The sequence below is a fragment of the Pseudochaenichthys georgianus genome, chromosome 22, assembly GCF_902827115.2.
Source record: "Pseudochaenichthys georgianus chromosome 22, fPseGeo1.2, whole genome shotgun sequence".
Taxonomy (NCBI): Eukaryota; Metazoa; Chordata; class Actinopteri; order Perciformes; family Channichthyidae; genus Pseudochaenichthys; species Pseudochaenichthys georgianus.
Window position 1 is genome coordinate 3,266,162 of NC_047524.1, and position 24,346 is coordinate 3,290,507.

General features: G+C 41.9%; 1 protein-coding gene across 1 annotated transcript in view; it reads left to right on the plus strand.

The window, feature by feature from the left end:
* The window catches only part of fndc3ba (fibronectin type III domain containing 3Ba), a 130,090-nt gene that overhangs the window by 95,711 nt on the left and 10,033 nt on the right, over window positions 1–24,346 (plus strand). The window contains exons 19-24 of the mRNA XM_034110916.2: window positions 132–237; window positions 811–983; window positions 3,058–3,171; window positions 4,992–5,141; window positions 12,201–12,481; window positions 15,155–15,379. Of these exons, the coding sequence (XP_033966807.1) occupies window positions 132–237; window positions 811–983; window positions 3,058–3,171; window positions 4,992–5,141; window positions 12,201–12,481; window positions 15,155–15,379 (1,049 nt within the window). The remainder of the gene's footprint in view (window positions 1–131; window positions 238–810; window positions 984–3,057; window positions 3,172–4,991; window positions 5,142–12,200; window positions 12,482–15,154; window positions 15,380–24,346) is intronic.

The following is a 24,346-nucleotide window of genomic DNA, read 5'->3' on the forward strand; positions in this document are numbered from 1 at the left end:
TTCAGCGGCAGTAATGCACTCAGTGTTACTCATGTGAAAAAATGTGGGGAAAACCATAATCTGTACTATGATCAACAAACTGATTTCTAATTCCTCCTCTTCTTTTGTGATTCCCTTTGTTTATCCTGAAGTGTACTGTTAGTGTTCCGGTCCGCACATTAAGCGTCCCGCCAGGACCTTGCCAACCACCAAGGATCGTGGGCAAAGCCAAACACAAGGAAGTGCAGTTAGAATGGGGTGAGTACAAACGTATGCTTTGGATTGTTTTATGTGAGGCGGCTTAATCACCGTCTGGAAGCTAAATATGTTTCCTTGCCAACTCTAAATTAACCTCAGTCAACCATGTTTCAACCTAATTGAGCTCTGATTTAGCCCATTAAAGGCCTAACTTAGCCTCGTATCTGATGTAGCTCTCCTAACGGTCGGCCTATTACTGCAGATTAGAACTGTTGTCTGTTGGCAGGCAAAGGTATACGCTGATGAAGTTCTTGTTTAAGTGTAATAAACAGCACACAGCCCTATCAGCTCACATTCACACAGCAGCCCTGGCCTCTAGTTGAAGGTCAAACATAATGTATTGGAGGGTTTTCCACACTGTCTTCTTCATTTATTATTTTCACAAAATTGCAACTAAGGGGAAGCAGCTGTGGGGATAATCCCTTGTTGAGGATTTAAAAACGCACCTGTTGACCTGATCTGTAAACGCATGGCATCAAAAACTAAACATGTTTAGAGTTCAAACGTATACGTCATATCTGTTCAGCTTTTTCTTCATCTGATCATCGTTTGATTGTCTCTGTGTCCCTGTAGAATCCCCCGTCACTGAGGGAGTGTGTGAGGAGTGTGTGTTCAGTCTGGAGATGAGCGAGGGGGACGCCAAGCCAGCAGAGGTCTACCATGGGTCAGAGCTGCAATGCACTGTGGGTAGTCTGCTGCCTGGTGCCACATACAGCTTCCGACTGCGGGCCGCCAACGAAGCTGGGGTGAGAAATCTACACATCAGGAACACGAGAGAAAAACCGTCCACTTGTAATTCACCTGGCATTACCCTGACATCCACCAACAATCCCTTTCCTGATGTTAGAACCATACACCTGCACAAGTCAGCTTTTCAAAATGAATACAAGCATTTCTTATTTTTCACTTTACAAGCATATAAGTCTCTCTTTAATGGCTCTTACAGCAATACTATCCACTCAGCACATTGAGGACATCAGCTGTGGAACTACTTCAAAGAGATGGATGGATGGATAAGAAGTACTTTATTGATCCCAATTTGGGAAATGTGTGCGTTGCAGCAGCAATACTTCAGAATATACTGTATATATATACATGTGGAAAATATACATGTGGAAATACAAATGTCCAGTAACAAAACAAATATTAAAAAGCTCACACTTCATTCAAATTCAAGTGGATTTTTATGAAGCCACACCAGAGTTCCCGGTAGAATGTCTTTCTGCCGGTCAAAATGTCCGTTAAAGTTTAAATCTTCTGGACAAAATGAGAAAAGTGCCGGTCAAAGGTCTTCTTTGTTATTTATTGAGCTTTAAAACAAATTGATATGTTTCGATATTAAACAACTAATTATAGTAGATTAACTACATTATTCAAAAGTGAACAGTAACTTACAACAACACGGGAATAATAAACGGAGATACTGACAGCCCGTCAGTACCATGCAGCTCGCGGATCAGTAATGAGTGACCCGACAGTAAAACTAAACTTATCTATAACTAGTTTAGGTAGTTTGAGAGGTCATTAAAATAGCTACGTGTGATATTCTAACCTGAAGTGTGTGTGTTGTCCGCTCACCGCTGCAGGTGATCTCATGCTGCGTGTCGACTCGTCAGCAGCAGCTGATCTCTCTCTCCCGTCAGATTAGACTTTACTCGCGTTTATGTCCATATCGATCAGATAGCTAGTTCTAGCTAATTATAGGACTACCTGCTTATCATATACCAAATCATGGCATCACATCACCCCAGTCCTCAAAGACCTCCACTGGCTTCCTGTCTCCCATCGCATCAACTACAAAATTCTGGTCCTCACCTACAAAGCACTCCACCATCTGGCCCCCCCTTATCTCACACACCTTCTCACTCCTTATCAACCCCCACGGTGCCTCAGATCCACCGCAGCCGGACTCCTATCCACTCCCACATCCACACTCTGCAGCTTTGGGGACAGAGCATTCTCAGTGGCAGCTCCTAGGCTCTGGAACCCCCTCCCCCAAGATCTCCGTGACTCCGAGTCCCTCACAGTCTTTCAGTCCCGCCTCAAAACACATCTTTTCAACTCTGTCTACCCATAAGCCCCCCCCCTCTCAATCAACTTCCTCTTGACTGCCTTTTTATTATTTACTTACTTGTTTGCCTGTCCTTGTTTGTCTACCCTCCCTCATACTGCAAAGCGTATTTGAGTTGTGAAAAGCGCTATATAAATAAAATGCATTATTATTATTATTATTATTATTAAAAGACACCTAAACAATAAGCGTCGCTATGCAACCGGGTGAGGCCACAAAGTAGAGCGTAGCATTATGCATTTGTTTACATGCCCACCAGAACCCCGAGGCATTACCAACAGATCAACGCACAGTCAACCCACACAGGACATCTCTTTCTCCACATGAAGTGTTAGACATTAAGACGATAAGACTATTCTTGTCTGTCACATAAGTGGCGCAACTGATGCGCGAAGGGGAAATTATTTGGACCGGACATTTTGACCTGAGAGATTTAGATTTGCCGGTCTTCAGCATATTTAACGGTAATTACCGGCTAACGGGAACTCTGAGCCACACTCAGACACACATTTACAGGGCCTGTATGTAAGAGTTCAGACCGCCCCAGACATATTAACAACAGGCTGCAAACTGTAAGTGTTCCACAGCCCGAGAGGGAACTCAGACTGGCTGATTCTAAAACACAACACACACATGATGAAGGAACGACAAACCAAACTAAATAGCAATTACCATAACAGGCAACCCAGTTTGATTTGTTCTGTCTCCTGCTGTTTCTGAGTGTGCTGGTTTCTCTTCTTCCCCTTTAGTTCGGAGTGTCCTCTGAGCCAACCGAGGTGACGACTGCAGCGGGTCCTCCTGGCCAGTGCGGGGCGCCGCTCATCGCTCTCACCAGTAACACCTGCGTAACGCTCAACTGGGAGGTGAGACAAGGACACAAATACACTTGAGTATTTACAGAGGTGGGAAGTAGTGGAGTACAAATACTTTGTTACTGTACTTAAGTAAATGTTTCTGGTGTCAGTACTATACTCCACTACTTTTTTTTCTGACAACTTTTTACTTTTACTTCTTACAAATACCTGTACTTTCTACTTCTTACATGTTGAACACAAATACCTGTACTTTCTACTTCTCACATTTTCCAAACAGCTGGTTACTTTAGTCTGAATGTGTGTCATTATTATTTAGAGTCATTGCGTGCCGTTGTTCAGCATGGAAACATTCATTAGCTAACAATGACATTATTGTTCTCTTAATATAAAGGGAGGTCAGCTACTCTTTAAAACAGCTGCTAGTTATGGGTACTTTTTACTGAAGTACATTTCAAAGCTCATACTTCTTTACTTTTACTTGAGTAAAGAAGTTTAGTCAGTACTTCTACTTTTACCAGAGTATTTTTAAACACGAGTATCTGTACTTCTACTTGAGTAAAGGATGTGTGTGCTTGTGCCATCTCTGAGTATTTATCTTGTATTAACTGCTAAGGAAATGTGCTTTTGTGCGTCCATTACTTATCTCCTTTAACACACTGTAGTCCAAAATATCCTTTGAGAATGTAAAGGATATCATTCCATCCCACAATTCATTAGGGCAGTGGCTTTTAAAGTGACGCACCATTACGCCAAAGACATCCAGGTGTTGTAGTTTAAATTGACGCTAAATATAAATTCATAGGAGGTATGATTTTGTTTCAGCCATAAATGCTTCCTGTACTTACAGCTATACACCATTGAGTGTGTAACTGTACTCATTTTCTATGCACTATTTAAAAGAAAAGATGCTATAAAAGTTAGTTTTTTTTAACATCCTGTTTTACAATGACCTAGCCTGGTGTAACAGAATCATTGATTTGTTTTCTTTACAATTGTTTTGCCGTAGAGTTAAGGGAAAAGTTGTCTAAAGAGTCCTCCCTCTTTCTTTATCACTCACATAAAAAGCTGCTTCTTTAAATGTGTCTGCCTGAGCTGCTGACTACGCTAGACCCAGGAGACCGTGTTGTTTATAGCAATCCAACTTCTCCTATATGATGTTTCCGAATTAAAAGAAAGTCTCTTTTAGGTGTTTTATCATAAATTGAAAAACACTTCACCGGCTTCCGGTAACTGCTAGAATCCACTTCAAGACACTGGTACCTGCGTACCATGCTGCGAATGGATCTGGCCCTTCCTACATCCAGGACATGGTTAAACCGTACACCCCAGCACGTGCACTCCGCTCTGCATCGGCCAAACGACTCGCTGCACCCTCACTGCGAGGGGGACCCAAGTTCCCATCAGCAAAAACACGTGGGTTTGCTATCCTGGCTCCAAAATGGTGGAATGAGCTCACATTGACATCAGGACGGCAGATAGCTTACACACCTTCCGGCGCAGACTGAAAACTCATCTCTTTCGACTCCACTTCGAGCGATAGAACTATTAACAAAGCACTTATATACTAATAAAGGACTGGCTTACCTAAAGCCAGTTGAGTAGCACTTGAAATGTTTGGCTCTATGAAACCTGATGTTCTTATATGATTCTGTTTTCTTCAAGGTTGTATCTTCTTGGTTGAATGCACTTATTGTACGTCGCTTTGGATAAAAGCGTCAGCTAAATGAAATGTAACAAAAAAGTATTTATCTGGAAGTATAATCCTAATTTCCCTTAGGCCTGCTTTAATGTGCAGCTATTTAATGTAGTGGGAAGAAAGAGATGTTTTAATTCAAAGTGTGCGTGTGTGTGTGCGTGTGCGTGTGCAGAGTCCTGAGGGTTCGGGTACAGACATCTCTGAGTATCGCTTGGAGTGGGCGAGGGAAGAGGATCCCATGGAGCTCATCTACTGTGGAGCCGCCACTCAGTGTGAGCTGTCCGACCTGACGCCTGCCACAGACTTCTGCTGCAGGCTACAGGTAAAACAGACAAACATACATTTAAAACGTACTTTTGGTTATTAAATAATAATGATTTTTTTTATATAGCACTTTTCATAGAACACATGCAGCTCAAAGTGCTTTACAAGATGACACAAGACATTCCCCTCAGATTATTTGTTGTAACTTTACAGGTACATGCACCAAAATATAACATGTTATCAGGTTAATAGACACAAGAAGGTAAAATGTATGATAATAAAAATAAAATAAAGAATGGTTTCTCTCTGACACAAGAGTCGATGCAACAATATAAAATATAAAACCCATAAAACAAAGTGAACATAGGTACAACAAAAATACAAATAAAAAGATAATAGTAATAAAAAAGCCGTAATTCTAATAAAGTTTAAACGATTAGGAAAAAAAAGATCAACGTAAAATGAAATATTGCTATTGAAGCATGTTAGATTAATAAAATAAGATAAAATAACATCCTTTAAGACCTATAAAATAAATAAATAAATAAAACAATATAACAAAATACCCACTTATTCACACACAGATACTGTATCCGTGCACAGGCACACAGAGAAGTTACCTTAGGAAATAAGTAAGCACTATAAAGGACATAAACACAGATGTGAATTCAAATATCCTCCTTGAAAGATGTCAATGTCAATATAAACAGCTGGTGAAACAATTCAAATGAAAATGTACATAGATTCCTGTAGTTAAAGGTGGGGTAGGTAAGAATGGAGAAACCAGCTCGAGTGCGCTAGAATTTGAAAGTACGCAGCCGAAAAAAATCTGCCCCTTCCTTCAGACTTCCTCACAGAGCCCCTCCTCCAACACACACGAACGCGCACATGACCAATGAGGGCACGAGATAAGTTTGTGCACAGATGGAAGGCTGACAGGCAGGTAGGCCATCCAGTTACTTTAGGCGGCCCGGCTCAGATGATTGGTCGTGCTTTTTTTTCCACTGATGATGGCCTACCTGCCTGTCAGCCTTCCATCGGGGCACAAACGTACCTCGTGCCCTCATTGGTCATGTGCGCGTTCGTGTGTGTTGGAGGAGGGGCTCTGTAAGGAAGTGGCAGATTTTCTCCGGTTGTGTATTTTCAAATTCTAGCGATCTCGAGCCGGTTTCTCAAACTTACCTACCCCACCTTTAATGTATTCATTGCTATCGGGATGTTAAGAGCATTCCATGGAATATAACAAAAAGTGTTTCTGAAGTGAATTACCTACCCCACCTTTTAATGTATAAAGTTATTCTGTAAACAAAATGTTTTTTGCATCCATATTAACATTTTAGATGTGAGGATAATTGCTTTGAGAGCTTTTGGTTTAGGTACCGTGAAAGTGCTTGAGTTTTTATTGGAAAAACTGTATTGACCTGAAACACGTGAACAGTTACAAGCATTGCAGAACATTAAGTAAGAACACGAGCACAGACAAATGCAGACACTTGCATACAAATATACAAATTAGAACCAAGGGAGAACCTAAAAGCAGGAAACAAACACAGACGGAGTCCGTAGAAAGGTTAATGATAATTGATTTTACCTTCTGACTCTTAATCTAGTGCATAAATAAGTGCTCTTGTTTTCTTTGTATTCTTATCTCACACACACACACACACACACACACACACACACACACACACACACACACACACACACACACACACACACACACACACACACACACACACACACACACACACACACACTCTGAGTTCCCCCTCCTCTGAAGCTATGAATGTCGTAACAGCCTGGTTTATCGCTCACTTCTACATGGGCCCCGTCTCAGGTCGAAGAAATGGATTCCTTGCTTCCCTCACTTGCGTCGTTTCCCTGCCTCTAGTCCCTCCCACCAGGGAAGCATGGAGGGACGCAAGGAAACCACGAGAAGCAGGGAAATGAGTTTTAAGAGCAATGGGACGTCCTTTCCTCCGGAGCGTCACGTGAATCGACGTCCGTTTGTGATGACGCCGCACAGCTGATCGTCTGACAGCAGCTCTGGCCCCGTTGTTTTCACACACACCCCCGCCTCTGTTAGTGCACAATTACTGACACAAACATGTGTATCATCTGTAGACTCCAATAAATAAAATAAAATAGAACTCATTCTCAAAAAAGATTCTTAAAATGTATACTAATAATAATATATAATAATATATTAGAGTGCACAATAGAAATAAAATAATTGAGAGAAGAAAAAGATATATATTATCTATCAAAACCCAGTTAGATTACATTGGATTGCACACTTGTTTGTGTGGATATGTAGCACATTAACATTTTAATAGCACTGAATGACTGAATGGAAATGACAATAAATGAAAATGTAAAACGAAGAAAGCGATCATGAAAATGTTTCCAATAAATGAATAAAATGATTTTAGACCACTTTGTTGTTCAGATATATCACATGTTTGTAACTAAATGAGACATGAATTGAAACAAAACACGGTATAAACTGAGGAGGGACTCCCGTGAGGTTCATGTGTTTTCTTCACTCCGCTGGGAAACTGCTCTCATGTCAAGAAGCATGAGATCAGTGCATGCGCTGCATCGTCCAATCAGTGAGCAGTAAGGGGGCGGGCGAGTGTCTGAGGATTTCATCCGAGGATGGTCTGGTGGTTCCTCGGTTATCGCTCCTCCATTATCGCTCCTCGATCCTCGCTCCTCCGGCAGAAATAAGAGCCATGGGACGGTACTCAAGATGGCGCAGACAAATCAACTTCCGGTGAGACCGAGGACCGAGGAGCGAGGACATGAAAATAATCGACCTGAGACGGGGCCATGGTCTTACTTATGGTCTAAAACAGGGATGGGGAACCTCCTTTCGCTACGGCCCTCGAGGTAATTTATAAACATACGCAACAAATTTAAAAAATAAAGAAATCTAGACCGCAAAAAAATTAAACAAGCAAGTGCCTGTTTTTCAGGGTCCTTGAACACATCACGAGCCTAACGTGTCATCACGTGGTATATGTCTCGTCTGACAGGGATGCAGTTCTGACGGAGAGCACCAGAACGCCGCTCCGGCGGCTCCGCCACTTCCACAAATTGCAGTACCCATAAGGAGCAGTGGCGGTTCTAGACCAGTTTGACTGGGGGGGCCACTGGGGGGCCAGTTATTTTCTGAGGGGGGCACAATAAATGCAGGACGAAAAAGAGAACTAGACAGTATGAAGTAATTGCGCATAAGAAAACAATGCAATACAGTTATTGGTATTTGTTTCAGTACACTTATTTATTTCAAATATATCTTATAGTTATTACTGTTAGCTTCAGCTTAAGTTATAGTACCATTTTTGCACTAACACCATATCATATTTATATAAAAATAAAGGCAATGAACAGTTACATCTCTACTTTACATAAGGGTGTCTGCATCCCAGGCTGTAGTTTCCTTCCCAAAATCTCACATTACAAACAAAATCTTGCGGTTTTTGGCAAACCGATCAACAAGTTTACGCAACAAGAGTACCAGAAAATATACATTTTTAAATCCACAGAAAAGGATTTCATGTAAAAGTCTACAAATCTTAAATGTTGACTTTAAATTAAATAAAATACATGGATATAGATAGAAAACATAGATTTCAGATGTATTATTTCCCATAAGCACAGACACGTAGGCTATTTAACAAACATGAAGACTGAATACAGAATGCACACCTGTTCTGCACGCGCACTAATCAGTTTCGTCTATTCCGTCACATTTCTAATAAACGTGAAACAGTGATATCTGGAAAACACACAGATTTACAAATAAAAATAAAGGCAATGAACAGTTACATCTCTACTTTACATAAGGGTGTCTGCATCCCAGGCTGTAGTTTCCTTCCCAAAATCTCACATTACAGCAACAAAATCCTGCGGTCTTTGTGATTTTTGGCAAACCGATCAACAAATAAGTCAAGATTCAAAGCCATTGACCTCCTTGACTCAAAACTAAGCAGACCCGGATTGTTCAGTCTCTCATCAGTTATGGTGGATCTGAGAAAAGTTTTGAACGGCTTCAATGTAGAAAAACTACGCTCACAGGAAGCAGAACTGACTGGGATTGCGACTGCTATTTTACAGAGTCTGAAGAGCTCAAAAAACACTTCTTTATAAGGCTCAATGAACTGAACAAGCTCCACTGTACTATCAGGTCTCTGCATCCCAGTCTTTATTTTCCTATCTAAAATTCTGCTGAACTGATGTAGCTCATGCCCCAAGTCCTCAATATTTGCATCATACAACTGAGCAAAGGAAAACAGAGTTGTCTCCTTCAGAAATGCATTACTTTTGGGGTTAAGAGCTTGGATGCTATTCATCATGTCACAATTTGTGTTTGAAAACCGTCTATTAAGCTCATTGAGCATCTGATCAATGACAGGGTAGAAAAAGGCTGTAAGAAACCCGTGTTTATCTTGTTCTGTCTCCCTCTGTCCAACAGTAGTCAGTACGAAGCTTTCAGCAGGTTTAGAGCTCAGTCATTTTTGTCGTTTTGCTGCTGGCTGTATTGCAGTATCACATTGCTCAGAAATGTTCAATACTTCATCCCACAAGTTATCAAAAAATTACTCCTGCCTGAAGTCATTCAATGTCTGAACTAAAGATCCAACTAAATCCACAGCCTTTGAAAGGTCAAGGGATGAAGACGGAGTGTTACAAGATGCACAATGAATTCTAGATCCAACTGTGCCAGCAGACCACGTGCCTCAATAGATCTCTCACCATTGCGTTATTGGGCTATGTCTTGCAGTACTCGCTTGAGGGCCGGTAATCTATCCATAATGTTAATGTTTCCATTATGCTACAATGATGGGGAGTTGTCTTTTCTCTTACTGTGCCACAGAACAACACAAACACTTGTATTTGTATTGTTATTATTTTTAAAGTAAAGTAACTTGTTACTAGTTACTTTTATAATTTAGTAACTAATAAAGTAACTTGTTACTTTTTTGAGAGCAGTAACTATAACTATTACTAGTTACTTTTTAAAAGTAACTTGCCCAACACTGGTAATAAATCATTTTTTCATTTTTTTCACTTTTCATTTTTAGGAGGGCCACTGGGGGGTCAGAGGCCAGTGTTAGGGGGGCACTGGCCCCCCCTAGAACCACCCCTGATAAGGAGCCGTACATATGCCGCAATTTTTGCGTGGCTGTGTCTTTAGTTGAAAGCCCAGTGGTCTGTTCATCTGTCATACTGATCATAAAGTCAATAACTGTGTTGTTATTAGCATCTGGTTAGCTAGCTATGCTAACGAACATAAGAAGCGTGTTCTCCAACCAGTGAGGTAAAGGCACATCTTGATATGATCATTATAGTTATAAAAAAATAAGAGAATAAAGTAAACAGGCATAAAATACTATATGACAGTAAAAAAAGTTGTTATTGATAAACAAGAATACAGTTTGAAAGGGGAGTGATTTGTAAAATATCCATAAAGAAAAAGAAAATCTGCTTACAGTTCTGTTTCATCTGGGTGTTGAGAGATGTATCCATAGATCTCTTAAAGTTGCTCTCAAAGTGCACCAGATTGATGCTTTTAACTTCAACATTTAAAAAAAAAATCTTCCCGGGGGAGAACACCCCCCTAGAGGAGGTTAGCCCCCCCCCCCCCCCCCCCCCCCACTTAAATCATGTTCACATGGATAGGAAACTAAATACATTTGCACACATCTTGTGTCCATATATTTCTGTTTGGGTGGTCATGCCATAACCGTGCACGTGCATGCATGAGTCATGGTAAGATATCTGGATTAAGAGGTTGCGTTTTCTTTGCACAGCATGAAAGAAAGGCCGAATGAATGGGCTGTGATCTTAGTATTTTTAAGCAGAGGTCAATTTTTAAGCAGAGGTCAATCATTTGTACGGATGTTGGAAAAATTGAAATGGCCCTTGAGACGAAAAAAGTTCCCCACCCCTGGTCTAAAAGGTCACCCAAATGTGCGTTTATATAAAAAAATTGGGCATACCGTATATGACTCTTAAGAGATTTGCACAAACAGACCACATAATAGCCATCGACTTGTTTGAACTCTGTGTGACTCTCTTATGTCCTCTACCTGAATGATGTAATGGTGCAGGGGCACGTACTGTAGCATTAGAACATCTGTATAGCTTGATGTACACATTTTGTAATAAAAAAAAACATTAAAAAATCCAATCTCATAAATAAATCCTCAACATTTCTTCTTCTTTTTTAAACCCTGCCAAAAACATATTTGACAAGTGAAGATAAATCAGATGACTTTTTATTGTCTGGCCATCAAAGGAGAGAGTTACCTGCCAAGACAATGTAATAAGTCAAGTCTTAAAGTACACGTTGTAGCCTTCTCATCCTTGATGTTCCCTCACATTAATGTATCTTTGGAGAGAGGCTTCAGTACATTTTCACACTAAAAAATAATTGTTCCTCATGTTCTTCGATTGTACTGCATTTTTTATTTCTTACTTATCCAACAAGTCCATCGCTCCTGACAGACAGACAGTTTTGTCCTGGTTGGTACACGGAACAGGCAAGGCAAGGCAAGTTTATTTATATAGCACTTTTCGGTACGCGACAATTCAAAGTGCTTTACAAAACACATTAAAATACTTTTTAGGAATAAATACAGTAAATAAGTATAATAAAATAAACACCACAGGTATACAATACATGTTTAAAAGGCATACTGTAGTGCGAACATGAGCAGCTCAATTAAAAGCAGCGGCAAGGCAACTTTTACAATCTATATTTTAAAATGTTTTGCATGATTGGGTTTGGATTCCTGAGGCAATCAAGTAGACTACTATATAGCAAAAGCAATCAAAGGACATTTGACTGCTGCTGAATATTAATGTATTGTACATGGCAAGTATGAGTAACTTACTAAACATGCTTTCACGTCTAATTTGAATTCCTCTCCCTCTCTTTGTCTGTTTCACCTTTGACTCATTTCTCTTTACAACCTACTCTTAACCTTTATCTATCCGTGTTGGATGTTGCCTCTTCTTTTTATCCTTCTCTTTGTCTCTTTTCTGTCCTCCTATCCCTCCACCCCGTTCATCTCTCACCCTGTCTGTGCTTTTGTCTCCCTCTCAGGCGGTGAATCAGGCCGGAGCCGGTCCTTACAGCGAGCAGGTGAGTTTCCGGACCCCGGCAACAAATCCCGACCCGGTCCCCTCCCTCGTCCTCCTGGAGCTCCCCACCCCCTTGGAGTCGGGCCATTCCCCGTCTACCTGCCTCCACCTGAAGTGGGAGGAGCCAAACAGCAACGGGGCGGAGATCAGCTCCTACGTCATCACCGTGGACGACCAAACCATCGCTGTGGAGTCAGGGACAAGTCACCTGGTCACAGACCTGCAGCCGGACAGCGAGTACAGGTACTGGCATACAATGGTTACAACAGGGCGGACGTGAACACAGAGGTTTAATCGGATACAAAGTGCAATTTATAAAAGACGATGGTCAACAAAGGTGAGCCATACACATCAGAAGTCAGAGCATTTGTTCCTTCCTAAAAAAGTCGCTTGGATAAGCTTAACCTGCTAATTATTTGTGTTATCTAACTTACAAACATTACTACTGTACGTCTTGTCCTGGACCTGGAATTTTAAGACATTTAAGGTACATATACATTAGTCTAGCAGTATTTAGTGGCTATATGGATAGCCTTTAAGATGTTTGGGGTGGTAAGGGAAGATCCTCTGCGGTCTCCTGGGTCTCTGCTGCAGAGGATCAAAAATGATAATCAACCAACTGTGCAAGATTTTCTTTTACGAAATAAAATATTAAAAAATAAATAAAATAAATAGTAAACTCGAGCGAGAGTAAACAACTACTTAGTATTCTGAATCCCCAGCTAAGGCTGTCATGCCTTCATAAGCCTGTGTGTGTGTGTGTGTGTGTGTGTGTGTGTGTGTGTGTGTGTGTGTGTGTGTGTGTGTGTGTGTGTGTGTGTGTGTGTGTGTGTGTGTGTGTGTGTGTGTGTGTGTGTGTGTGTGTGTGTGTGTGCGCACACGTGTAGTGAGTTCTTTGAATTGAGGAGAGGGGGGGGTGTCCTCGTAGGCTGGTGATGAGGTCACACCGTTGTTTTCATACTGAGGTTGTTTTCTCCCAATGTCCCCCTGCTCTCCTGCATAATGGCTGCCTCAGATACAGAACACTGTGTGTGTGTGTGTGTGTGTGTGTGTGTGCATGAGGCTACCTGTGAGTGTTTTTGTGTGCAACAAAGACGGTAATTGGGGTAGTTTGTTCACAGCAATAGAGTACTTCAAATAATATTTTTCTATTTCAGTGGTGCGAATAACTTTTGGGAAGGACCGCAGTGACTGTTGTTTGCTCTGTGGGGCTTTGTGTGCAAGTTTAAATGTATTTTTGTTGATACATAATGTTAACACTCCAGGTGAATCCCCCCCTTGTTTCTCTTCACTAATGGCTTTTTCGAAACACAAGGTTTACAGACATCATTAGTCATCTCTGCGCAGTACCGTCTCAGTATATAATAATGTTAAAAGGTTTTTAAGAAGCCTTAAAAAGACGCACCCTTAAACCGACCAATGATGACATTTCTAATAAGTATTCAATGCAGCGTTGTCCTTAAATTATACACTTTGTTTCCCGCTTGCAAAATAAATGTTGCATTTACTTTTTAGTCAGTTAGCGAGCCGTCGTTAACTTGGATACACAATGAATGGCTAAGGAGGTTCAGTGTGCAAAAGAGATGATGATCTGGAGCCTTATGAGAAGGACCGTTTGCTTATTTCCCCATAGTCTTTATCATGTCATTAGGACAAGAAACAAAAGCATGTCTTCTGAACTTTGATATGTAAATCCCATACATGACATGATACGCTAAGATCCTTTATCCGTCACCCTTTTCCTTCTCCTCCATCTTTCATCTATGTGCTTGATGATCTAGCAGATGGATGAACGTCTCCTTTCTCATCACTCCTCGCTGGGCGTCATGAATTATAATGAAAGGTTGCAGTTACAAAGAATCGGCGATTGAATGTCAGACGATGGATGCTCGCTAGCCTCTGATAGGGATGCTAATCAGCTGTTGAGAGAAACAAGGAGGGGGATTCCTAGAAGAAAGGCAGAAAAAAAAACTAAATCAATTACTGCAAGTGCTTTTTTAATTAGCAGTAGATCTGTGTGTCCTTGTTTGTGTTTGTGGGGACGTCAGTATTTTCGAGGAAGGTGTACAATTTAAAATGCATGCATGCTCAGAATTGTCTTTTTAATCACATTGCACAGAAACCACTGTAGCATGTCTTACTGTATTAATATGAAATAGTCCTGGATTGGATTTCGGGTTTTGACATAGGGGAAGAAATAGCTTTCCATCTTTTGGAAAACTTTTTCTTTTGAAACACAGTTCGGCAGTGATTGCTTTTCCCCCATGAATACCACTATATTGTTGATGAAGGAAACAAGTAGGTCAAGCAGTGCAGAGATACTGAAGTCTCATCCTGGAGAGAACATTGAATTGTAATGGGGGAAAGGTAATGGGCAAAGGGATCACATACGCATCTAAGGTCAAAGCTGACGTGCGAGATCCGCCTCTTCACTGGAAATTGCTCCACCATTAGAAAAATAGGTCTGCAAACACACTCCCAGGTTATATAGTATACACATTAACTGTGTGTGTACATGATAGATAGATAGATAGATAGACAGACAGACAGACAGACAGACAGACAGACGGACGGACAGACAGACAGACAGACAGCATAAAAAACAAAGGCAATGTACATTAGAGAAATTAAGACACAGAAATAAACAGTCCAATATATTTCAGAAATAGAAATTGAAATAAAATAGCATTGAAAAGTTAAAAGTAAAAAAATATATATATAATAATAATAATATATATATAAATATATATATATATATATATACATGTGGAAAATATACATGTGGAAACACAAATCTCCAGTAACAAATATAATGCAGGATATTATTGTGCAAGAATGGATTATTCAATCAAATAGAATATGAATGTCCAGTATATTTTAATTCTGTAATAATCAATGTGTGTCTCTCTCCTTCAGTGTACATATCCAGGCGGTGAATGCCATTGGCTCCAGTCCCTTGAGTCCAACCCTGCTGGTGAGGACACGCCCCCTCCCTCCAGCCCCGCCCCCTCTCGAGTGCTCAGCCTCTGGCCCTCAGAGCCTGAAGCTGAAGTGGGGCGAGAACGCCAGCAACACACACACCCGCGCCCTACTCGCCAACGACATGCTCTACACACTACAGATGGAGGACAAGAACCACAGGTGGAGTACACACACTGATCTACAGAATATGTCACACATATGATAATAATGTGAATCCTCAAGCACCTCTTGTACTTTTTCTGTCTTTTTCTCGTGTTGTCCTACATTTCAAGACTCTTGAAGTAGAAATCCAATCTACACTTCACAATATCCGTTCACACTTCATCACATTAGCCTCTAAGTCATTTACAGCGGCTCCTACCCTACACCCTCAGCTCTACTGAATTACAAGTGTTGGGGAATCATGTGCCCTGCATGTCCTCCTTCGCCCTCTGACGCAGCTGCCCAGCCTTGAGCAGCCATTATCTCCCTTAAGGAGGGGCTGCCCTAGCATTTTGTTGATGTTACCAGTTTATGACCGGGCCACTCTCGGTCAGAGATAGTTATTATTGTGGGACACCTGGAACACATCCTTCTCGCGGTGTAGATGACCCCGAGCCATAAACAACAACAGATGTGATTCAGTGTCCTCAGCTGTTTAGTCTATCTATTGCACAATGTTGATTATTCTCTCTGAGCTATAAATACATGGCTCTGGGGTTCTTCAGAATTGATTGTGGCATCTCAATAGTGAACTCGTGGCCCGTGACATGTCTTGTGAATTCTCCAGCTGAAGCTCCAAATAAACCGTCAGTGTTTGCCATCAAAGCTCCAGCTCTCCTCGTGTCTCCTTTTGAGTCGGTGCCTTGCTACAGAAGTTTCCCCCACAGTAAGTCTTTACGGGAATAAAACGGCTGCAAAGTGGACGATAAAGCGCCTTTTTCACACTGCTTGCGCGTCAGTGTGTGGTAGAATCCACAAGATGAAGCTATCCCCATGAGAACATGCCGTACTATTATTAGTGCTGCGACGGTTAAATCAATATCATAGTATTAATATTTTAAAAGTGCCATGTCATGCTTTTCCGGTTATCACCCGTCCCCTTGTTGTTATGAAGGTTTGTATGCATGTAAACGGTCTGCAGAGTCAAAACCCTCAAAGTACACCCTGTAGGGAGTAAAACTCTAACACAGAAAATACCTCCCCAAAACGCCTCGTTGGAGATACGTCACTGTCCATTTGATTCTTCCGGGTACATCATGATGTCATGTCGTCCCCGGAATGAAATGGACCAATCCGTGGAGCCGTTACGTTACGTCCGCGGAGCCGTAACATTAAGCCCCCGCTGATTGGTCCAAATTGACCAATCCACGGACTTCCTCACACACTCAGTGAAATTCTCTCTGCAGACCCATTCTCACAGCGTCTATCAATCTTTTTCTTACTCAATATCAAGCCACACTTATTGTTTTTACTTCGGCTGTGACTTTGTGTGTGCTCAGGGTGAGTTTGGCTGTGTTTCGCTGTGTATCGCTAAACAAGGAAACAACACCTCCACGGAGCTCAGCGCGATTCACAACGTCCCGACTGGTCCCGACCAATCGGAGCACACTGGGCTCACAGGGAGGGGGGGGCAAGAGCTGCAACGAGCCGTTTAGTGGAGAGAGTGAATACACATACTTTACAGAGCTGTATGCGAAACCAATGTGAGTTTGGAAAATTGCACAGTATAAATCTATTCTAGTAGACTCAACAATGGAATTATGATCAGTGGAAATGGCCATGACATGCGACCTTTAATACTTTTGTTCTTGGTTTGGAAGTGTTTTTTGTCTAAAGAGGCACTCGTCAACAATACACACACTTCTGTAGAGACGAGAGAATATTAGTTTCACATATGGATCCTTATCTACGTCCCGGAGATTGAAACTGTGTGAGGTTGTGTTTTCTAAACCGTCCGCAACCCTTTTCTCAGTCTCTTCAACACACTGCCAGTCAATACGGCAAATCAGGACCCAGAAGGTCAATACACACACAAGAAGGGCAGAACATGAGCACCTTGAGAGAAAACGATGGACCTCGTCCGCATGGAAGAGTGTGTAGGTGTTATATGTGTGTGCGTTTTTGTTCCTCTGTCTCTTTATATATGCAGTAACCAGGTGTACCAGGGAGTAGGCACGTCCAGGGCATCTGCAGTCAGCCTCCAACAAGCAAGGCTCTATTTAACTGACTGGGGGGGGGGGGGGTTACCTTGGTTGCTGACAGGTTTTTATAGAAATGGATCAGGACAAAAAGAGAGAGAATCTTTTTTCCTGAAACTTCCAGAATCTCTTTACACAGAGGGGACACATGTTGATGTAGAAGAGACATGGAGAAGAGGGGACACATGTTGATGTAGAAGAGACATGAAGAAGAGGGGACACATGTTGATGTAGAAGAGACATGAAGAAGAGGGGACACATGTTGATGTAGAAGAGACATGAAGAAGAGGGGACACATGTTGATGTAGAAGAGACATGAAGAAGAGGGGACACATGTTGATGTAGAAGAGACATGAAGAAGAGGGGACACATGTTGATGTAGAAGAGACATGAAGAAGAGGGGACACATGTTGATGTAGAAGAGACATGAAGAAGAGGGGACACATGTTGATGTAGAAGAGACATGAAGAAGAGGGGACACATGTTGATGTAGAAGAGACATGAAGAAGAGGGGACACATGTTGATGTAGAAGAGACTTGAAGAAGAGGGGACACATGTTGATGTAGAAGAGACATGAAGAAGAGGGGACACGTGTTGATGTAGAAGAGACATGAAGAAGAGGGGACACATGTTGATGTAGAAGAGACATGAAGAAGAGGGGACATATGTTGATGTAGAAGAGACTTGAAGAAGAGGGGACACATGTTGATGTAGAAGAGACATGAAGAAGAGGGGACACATGTTGATGTAGAAGAGACATGAAGAAGAGGGGACACATGTTGATGTAGAAGAGACATGAAGAAGAGGGGACACATGTTGATGTAGAAGAGACATGAAGAAGAGGGGACACATGTTGATGTAGAAGAGACATGAAGAAGAGGGGACACATGTTGATGTAGAAGAGACATGAAGAAGAGGGGACACATGTTGATGTAGAAGAGACATGAAGAAGAGGGGACACATGTTGATGTAGAAGAGACATGAAGAAGAGGGGACACATGTTGATGTAGAAGAGACATGAAGAAGAGGGGACACATGTTGATGTAGAAGAGACATGAAGAAGAGGGGACACATGTTGATGTAGAAGAGACATGAAGAAGAGGGGACACAGGTTGATGTAGAAGAGACATGAAGAAGAGGGGCAGACCCGCCCATCCAGGAATTGGGCCCGCTGTTTTAATCAGGGCTGAATACCACATTTTTATTGTTTTATTATTATGCTTATTGTTGTTATTTGTAGGGCTTTGTCCTAATATTTATTTTTGTATTAGTTTAATATCATTTTTTTATTTTGCTAGGACATTCTGAATGAAAGGCTGGTTTTGCAAAACTGGTTTTTCGCTGGGTTGAGTCGTGTGGGTTTTTGAGTGAGGTGCGGCACAGCAGCCTGTCAGTTAGTTTGCTCTTGCTCGTGGTTCACGAAAGGAATATGGCAACTCAGCGCCAGATGCAGCACACTAGAAGAAATCAGGTAGCCTACGTTACCAACGAGACAGCAAGTCAGCTGGCAATCAATTATATTTTGAAGAGAAATGTACTCTCAAGCCGGCTCTCTCACAAACTCCTGCTCTGTGCGCAAGCAGACCGCTGCACAGGCTCTCTGCCTCGCTCCATCTCTCTCTCTCCCTTTCTCTCCATCTCTCTCTCTCCCTTTCTCTCCATCTCTCTCTCTCTCCACCTCTCCACCCTGCGTGCTTGCCCAAGTTGGCACAGCGTTACAAATGTGCCACAAAACCAACCGATGGATACATAAGACCATAGGCGGCGCGTGAGGCTCAGGTTTGGGAAGGCTACATCACTTTTTTTTACCTGACGCTGCCCGCCTCCGGCGTCTATAGAAAAGAGATCAACTCAGTGAAAGCACCGCCTGCTGACCAATCAGAGCTCAGTGTGCGGAGTTTAAATCTATCAAGTCATATTACAGGAGAAAGGAAATACAGTTTAAACTGCTGTATGCAGAGAAGACGCCGACGTGTCGCACTTATCATTCATATCACCTTCAATCAGATCATCGATCATATAATATCATAGCCTATATTATCTCCTGATCTGAGTCAGCTGAGCCGGATCTGGCCGTGCAACACTCACAGCGTCACAGACTGTATGCAGAAGTATTATTTTAAGCAACACATTAGGTTGACGAAACACTCGAGACAAATGTAATTAAAGTCAGATCCACTCGTGTCTTAGACGGGGCAGTGATATCATAAACCTGTACGCTTTCAAACACTCGGTAGTTTATTTACTTTTTAACCAGTTGTTCTGTATTCACCTCGCAGGTGGCTTGTATCCTGGATTATTATGTTTAAGTCATGGATGACTAATCCATAAAAGTAAACTAATATTAGACAAATATGAACTTTAAAGTTCATATTTGTCTAATTAGTTGTGATTAGTTGTGATTGGTCAAATGTTGCTAACCCCGCCCCTTTCACGTGAACGCGCTCTCAGCTGGAGAGAGAAACCCTGGCTTGATTTACCGAGTTGATATTAACCAGCGTCGAGATCTCGTTTGTTAGGGTTAGTTTAGATTACTCAAACATATCCAGGGTTTGAACTGGCTTCGTAGTACAGGGCACAGGTGGCTGCATAGCAGCGCTAATGTCAAAGACACAAACATTATACATTATATTTTTATTTTACCAGGATGCAGTGACACAAATATTTGGGAAGGCTTAGCCTGTATGTCTGCCGCCGGTGTAGAAGAGACATGAAGAAGAGGGGACACATGTTGATGTAGAAGAGACATGAAGAAGAGGGGACACATGTTGATGTAGAAGAGACATGAAGAAGAGGGGACACATGTTGATGTAGAAGAGACATGAAGAAGAGGGGACACATGTTGATGTAGAAGAGACATGAAGAAGAGGGGACACATGTTGATGTAGAAGAGACGTGAACATTTTAAAACTCGGCTGGGTGACATGCTGTCTGATACTCATGGTACCCGTCACTGTAAATAGAGTTTGTAAACTGTACATTATGTTGTACGTCATCCTTATTGCTGTTCTGTTGTTGTCATGTTACATGTGTAACTGATGTCCTGCAGTCACCCTTGAGAGGGGCTTCACCTGGTTAAATAAAGGCTACAAACAAACACGTGGATTTTGCATAACAGGCGAGGCGACCTTTAAAGGAGCCAAGAAGAGGGTAGCAGAAACAACAGAAAGCAGAGCCACTTATATTTCCCTGCTTGTCTGCCCCCCTGTCCGATTACCCCCCCCCCTTCCACCGTCCAGCGCTCCTCCATTCTGGTTGGCCGGCTATCAGGGTTTGAATTAAGGCTTGGCTGGCATCGGGTTGGCACCCGTGCACCTTGGCACCTCTGTAATGATCCAGAGTGCAGCGGGCAACAGATGGGACCGATCCGACAGGCTGCGATCTGTTAACCTCTCTCTCACACACACACACACACACACACACACACACACACACACACACACACACACACACACACACACACACACACACACACACACACACACACACACACTCCTGTCGGCCAACTGAGAACAGCTGTGACCGTTCAGAGAGTTCCTAATTGGCACAGTGATTAGTATGACGGTATTCTGGTGTGTGTGTGTGTGTGTGTGTGTGTGTGTGTGTGTGTGTGTGTGTGTGTGTGTGTGTGTGTGTGTGTGTGTGTGTGTGTGTGTGTGTGTGTGTGTGTGTGTGTGTGTGTGTGTGTGTGTGTGTGTGTGTGTGTGTGTGTGTGTGTGTGTGTGTGTGTGTTACTATTTCCTGTGTGTGAGCATATGTCGGCATACAGCATATTTGGATGAGATGATACTTTGAGAAACATCTTGGCACTTGCTTTACATTGAAGTAAAACTATTGCTTTCTTGATTTGACTAAATCTGTCCTTTAGATTATATGATTTTTATAGTCCATGATATATTTGATAAAACGAATCCTCGGTAAAACACACAATGATAAATTAAAGTTCAAATTAATTCCCGTTTTGAATGCCACTGTTGGGAAAAGAACAGCCTGTTATTCATTCTGCTTACTAACTAATTACGTGCTCACGACTCTATTGAAATAGAAAAGCATAAAAAGTACATTTATTTATTTATCTGTACTTTAATAGTTTGACATGTTCTGGATTAAAAAAGCTTGGTACAGAAAACCTTAAGAAGATAATCAAAAAACACTCAAGTGTTCTGTTCCACAGTAGCTGTTGTTCAGTCCAGGGGTAATAGGCATAAATTGCTTTTGCCATTTTACTATATTTATTTTGTGCGACTTGTGCTTGGACTCTGATAGTACACTTTGACCTTCCACTTATTCAAGTAAGAGAGGATTAAAGCTCAATTCTTTCAGCAGGGACAGTATTTTCTATATCTCTCTTTTCTCACAAGCCACTGCCTTCAGAGTCCATCCTCAAGTAAGTAGTGGATTGTTATATTTCTAGTTAGAAAATGCTACTTATTTTAAACAGGAGACGTCAAATCCAATCCAACAAGACAAGTTGGATTGTAAGTGTTTTAGTGAGACCATGGCAGCATCTCCACACAGCCCAGGAACCAATAGAAACACCAGTACACACTCCCTCCTCTTCATTACCACCATGTCCTCCATGAGGAAACTCTCCATAAAGTGTAAGTGGCTGAATTGCCTCATAAGGACCATGCTTGATTCCTGACTGATTCTACCTAATTGCTTTCACGTATGATTCATCACTTCCAGCTTCTGGTGGCTGTGACGCGGTGTTTAGGTGTATTAGGTGCATTAGGTGCATTAGGGGCTGCATTAATGTGCATGTGTACAGGTCTCTTCTTCCGATGCGCCTCCTCTCCCCCCTTTGCGTTCTCAAACCACTCTATTAAAGTGAACGAGCAGGAAGTTTTCTTATCGAGGAATCCACCATGGCAACGACATGCCTCATTGCTAATAATAATGCATCGAGGGAGATACTGACGGTAGAGAAAGTATAACATCTTAAATCGCTTTCGTCAACAAACATATTGAATAACTCGATGCAATTTCTCCAAATGCAATTGTAGATTTTGCCAATAAATTACATCAATGCAATTTGTTAACCAAATAGCATTAGTGTCCATTTATGTTATTGACATTCACCGACCTTGTCTCATTGCCTCTCCCTCTTTGTCTACGGGAGATTCATTTATTATTCATTTTGTGCCATCGGAAGAAAGGTGACTCCACCATGGAGGACATCTGGAGATATATGCGACCCCTGTCATACATTTTATATTTCCCACCTCATATTTGACCCTCTCGGCTTCTCCCCACCCACCTTGCCGTGTCTCTGCGGTGTGCAGACGATACAAACAGCCGTTTTCTCAGGCGTCCTATAATGCATCCCTTTCTTAGCTGCCCTTGCTCCTCGCGCTACGTGCCTCTTCCTCTCACAGCTTATAGTGTCCGCTCTTATCAGCCTGTATGCAGACTTGTTGCTCGTGTTCTGTCCTCCCTCGCTCATGGCCTTTTCATTTTCAATCGTCCTTCTGGCCGCGGGGTTGGGGATGTAAGAGCACCATGGCAACACAGGCAGTGCAATGCAAACGCTTTCTGACAATGTCTTCAAAATAAGCATGAATGCGTGTTAACGACGTGTTTTAGGGGCAAAGCTGAAGGCAGTTGCTGTCATCCATAGGACATTGTAATCCATACATGCACTACTGTCTGTCTGTCCACCCTTTGTCTATCTTCTGTCCTTGAGCCCTATATATTCATAGGTGTCACTCAACCGGCTCATTTCTTTAATTCTGCCTTAATGTTTCTCTTTTCTCATTTTCTTAATCCTTATATCTAGTCATTTCTTTCTTTCTGTACACCAATCTGTTATTCCACACGAGCATTCATTCAGCTACTCTATAAAGAAAGGTATTCATTGCTATAATAGATAATTGCTTTTATTCAAACTGACTTTTATATAATTTCTGTGCAAATGTAATGATGATTTAAACCCATCGTTAAGCTTCATGTATTGCTAAGAGCTTATTATAGTCGAAGTGGAATAATTTATCATTTTAATATTTCCCAAAAATGAGAAGTTAGGGGTTGACCAATCACTACAGAGCCGGCCAGCTAACCAATCAGAGCAGGCTTCCAGACTTTCTGACGGTTTCAGACACACAGGCAGTATGAGAAAAATCAAGAGATTTTTGAACATTAAAGCATGTCACAGTAGAGACACAAAATACAAATATAAACCTGGAAATGAGCATAACATTATGTCCTCTTAAAGGTGGGGTAGGTAAGTTTCAGAAACCGGCTCGAGATACACTTTTTGTTATATTCCATGGAATGCTCTTAACATCCCGATAGCAATGAATATCTTAAGTGCTTTGACAAAAAATCCATTAAAAAATGTCATCTGTAGAAGCCGTAATACTGTAAAAAGTACAACCAATCCGTTTCGCCGGGCCAGCTAAACGGATTGGATGGCCTACCTGCCTGTCAGTCTTCCATCTGGGCACAAATGTATCTCGTGCCCTCATTGGTCATATGCGCGTTCGTGTGTGTTGGAGGAGGGGCTCTATAAGGAAGTGGTAGATTTTCTCCGGTTGTGTATTTTCAAATTCTAGCGATCTCGAGCCGGTTTCTCAAACGTACCTACCCCACCTTTAAAACAAGACAAGCAAAAAATACAAATCTATTCTATGATATTAGTGCACAATTCCAATATAAGAAAGCGACATTGTGAACAATAACAGCTCCTTGTCTGTCCTGCTCCGGTCGTGTTGACTGTTGGGCTCTTTGGCTCCGGGCCGAGGATGCGGTTCATCTCGTTAACCGTGGCCTTGTGATTCGGTGTCTGTGTTTAATGTCCGTGCACTGCCGAGTGTTAATTGTGTTGATGATGGAAAAGCTGATGTATAATTTACTATGTGGGTGGTCATTTTCTGTCCATGTGATTGAGACTGAGGGTGGGAAAAAGGGCGGCTCGGGCACAGTATTTACAATGCAACTAATTCT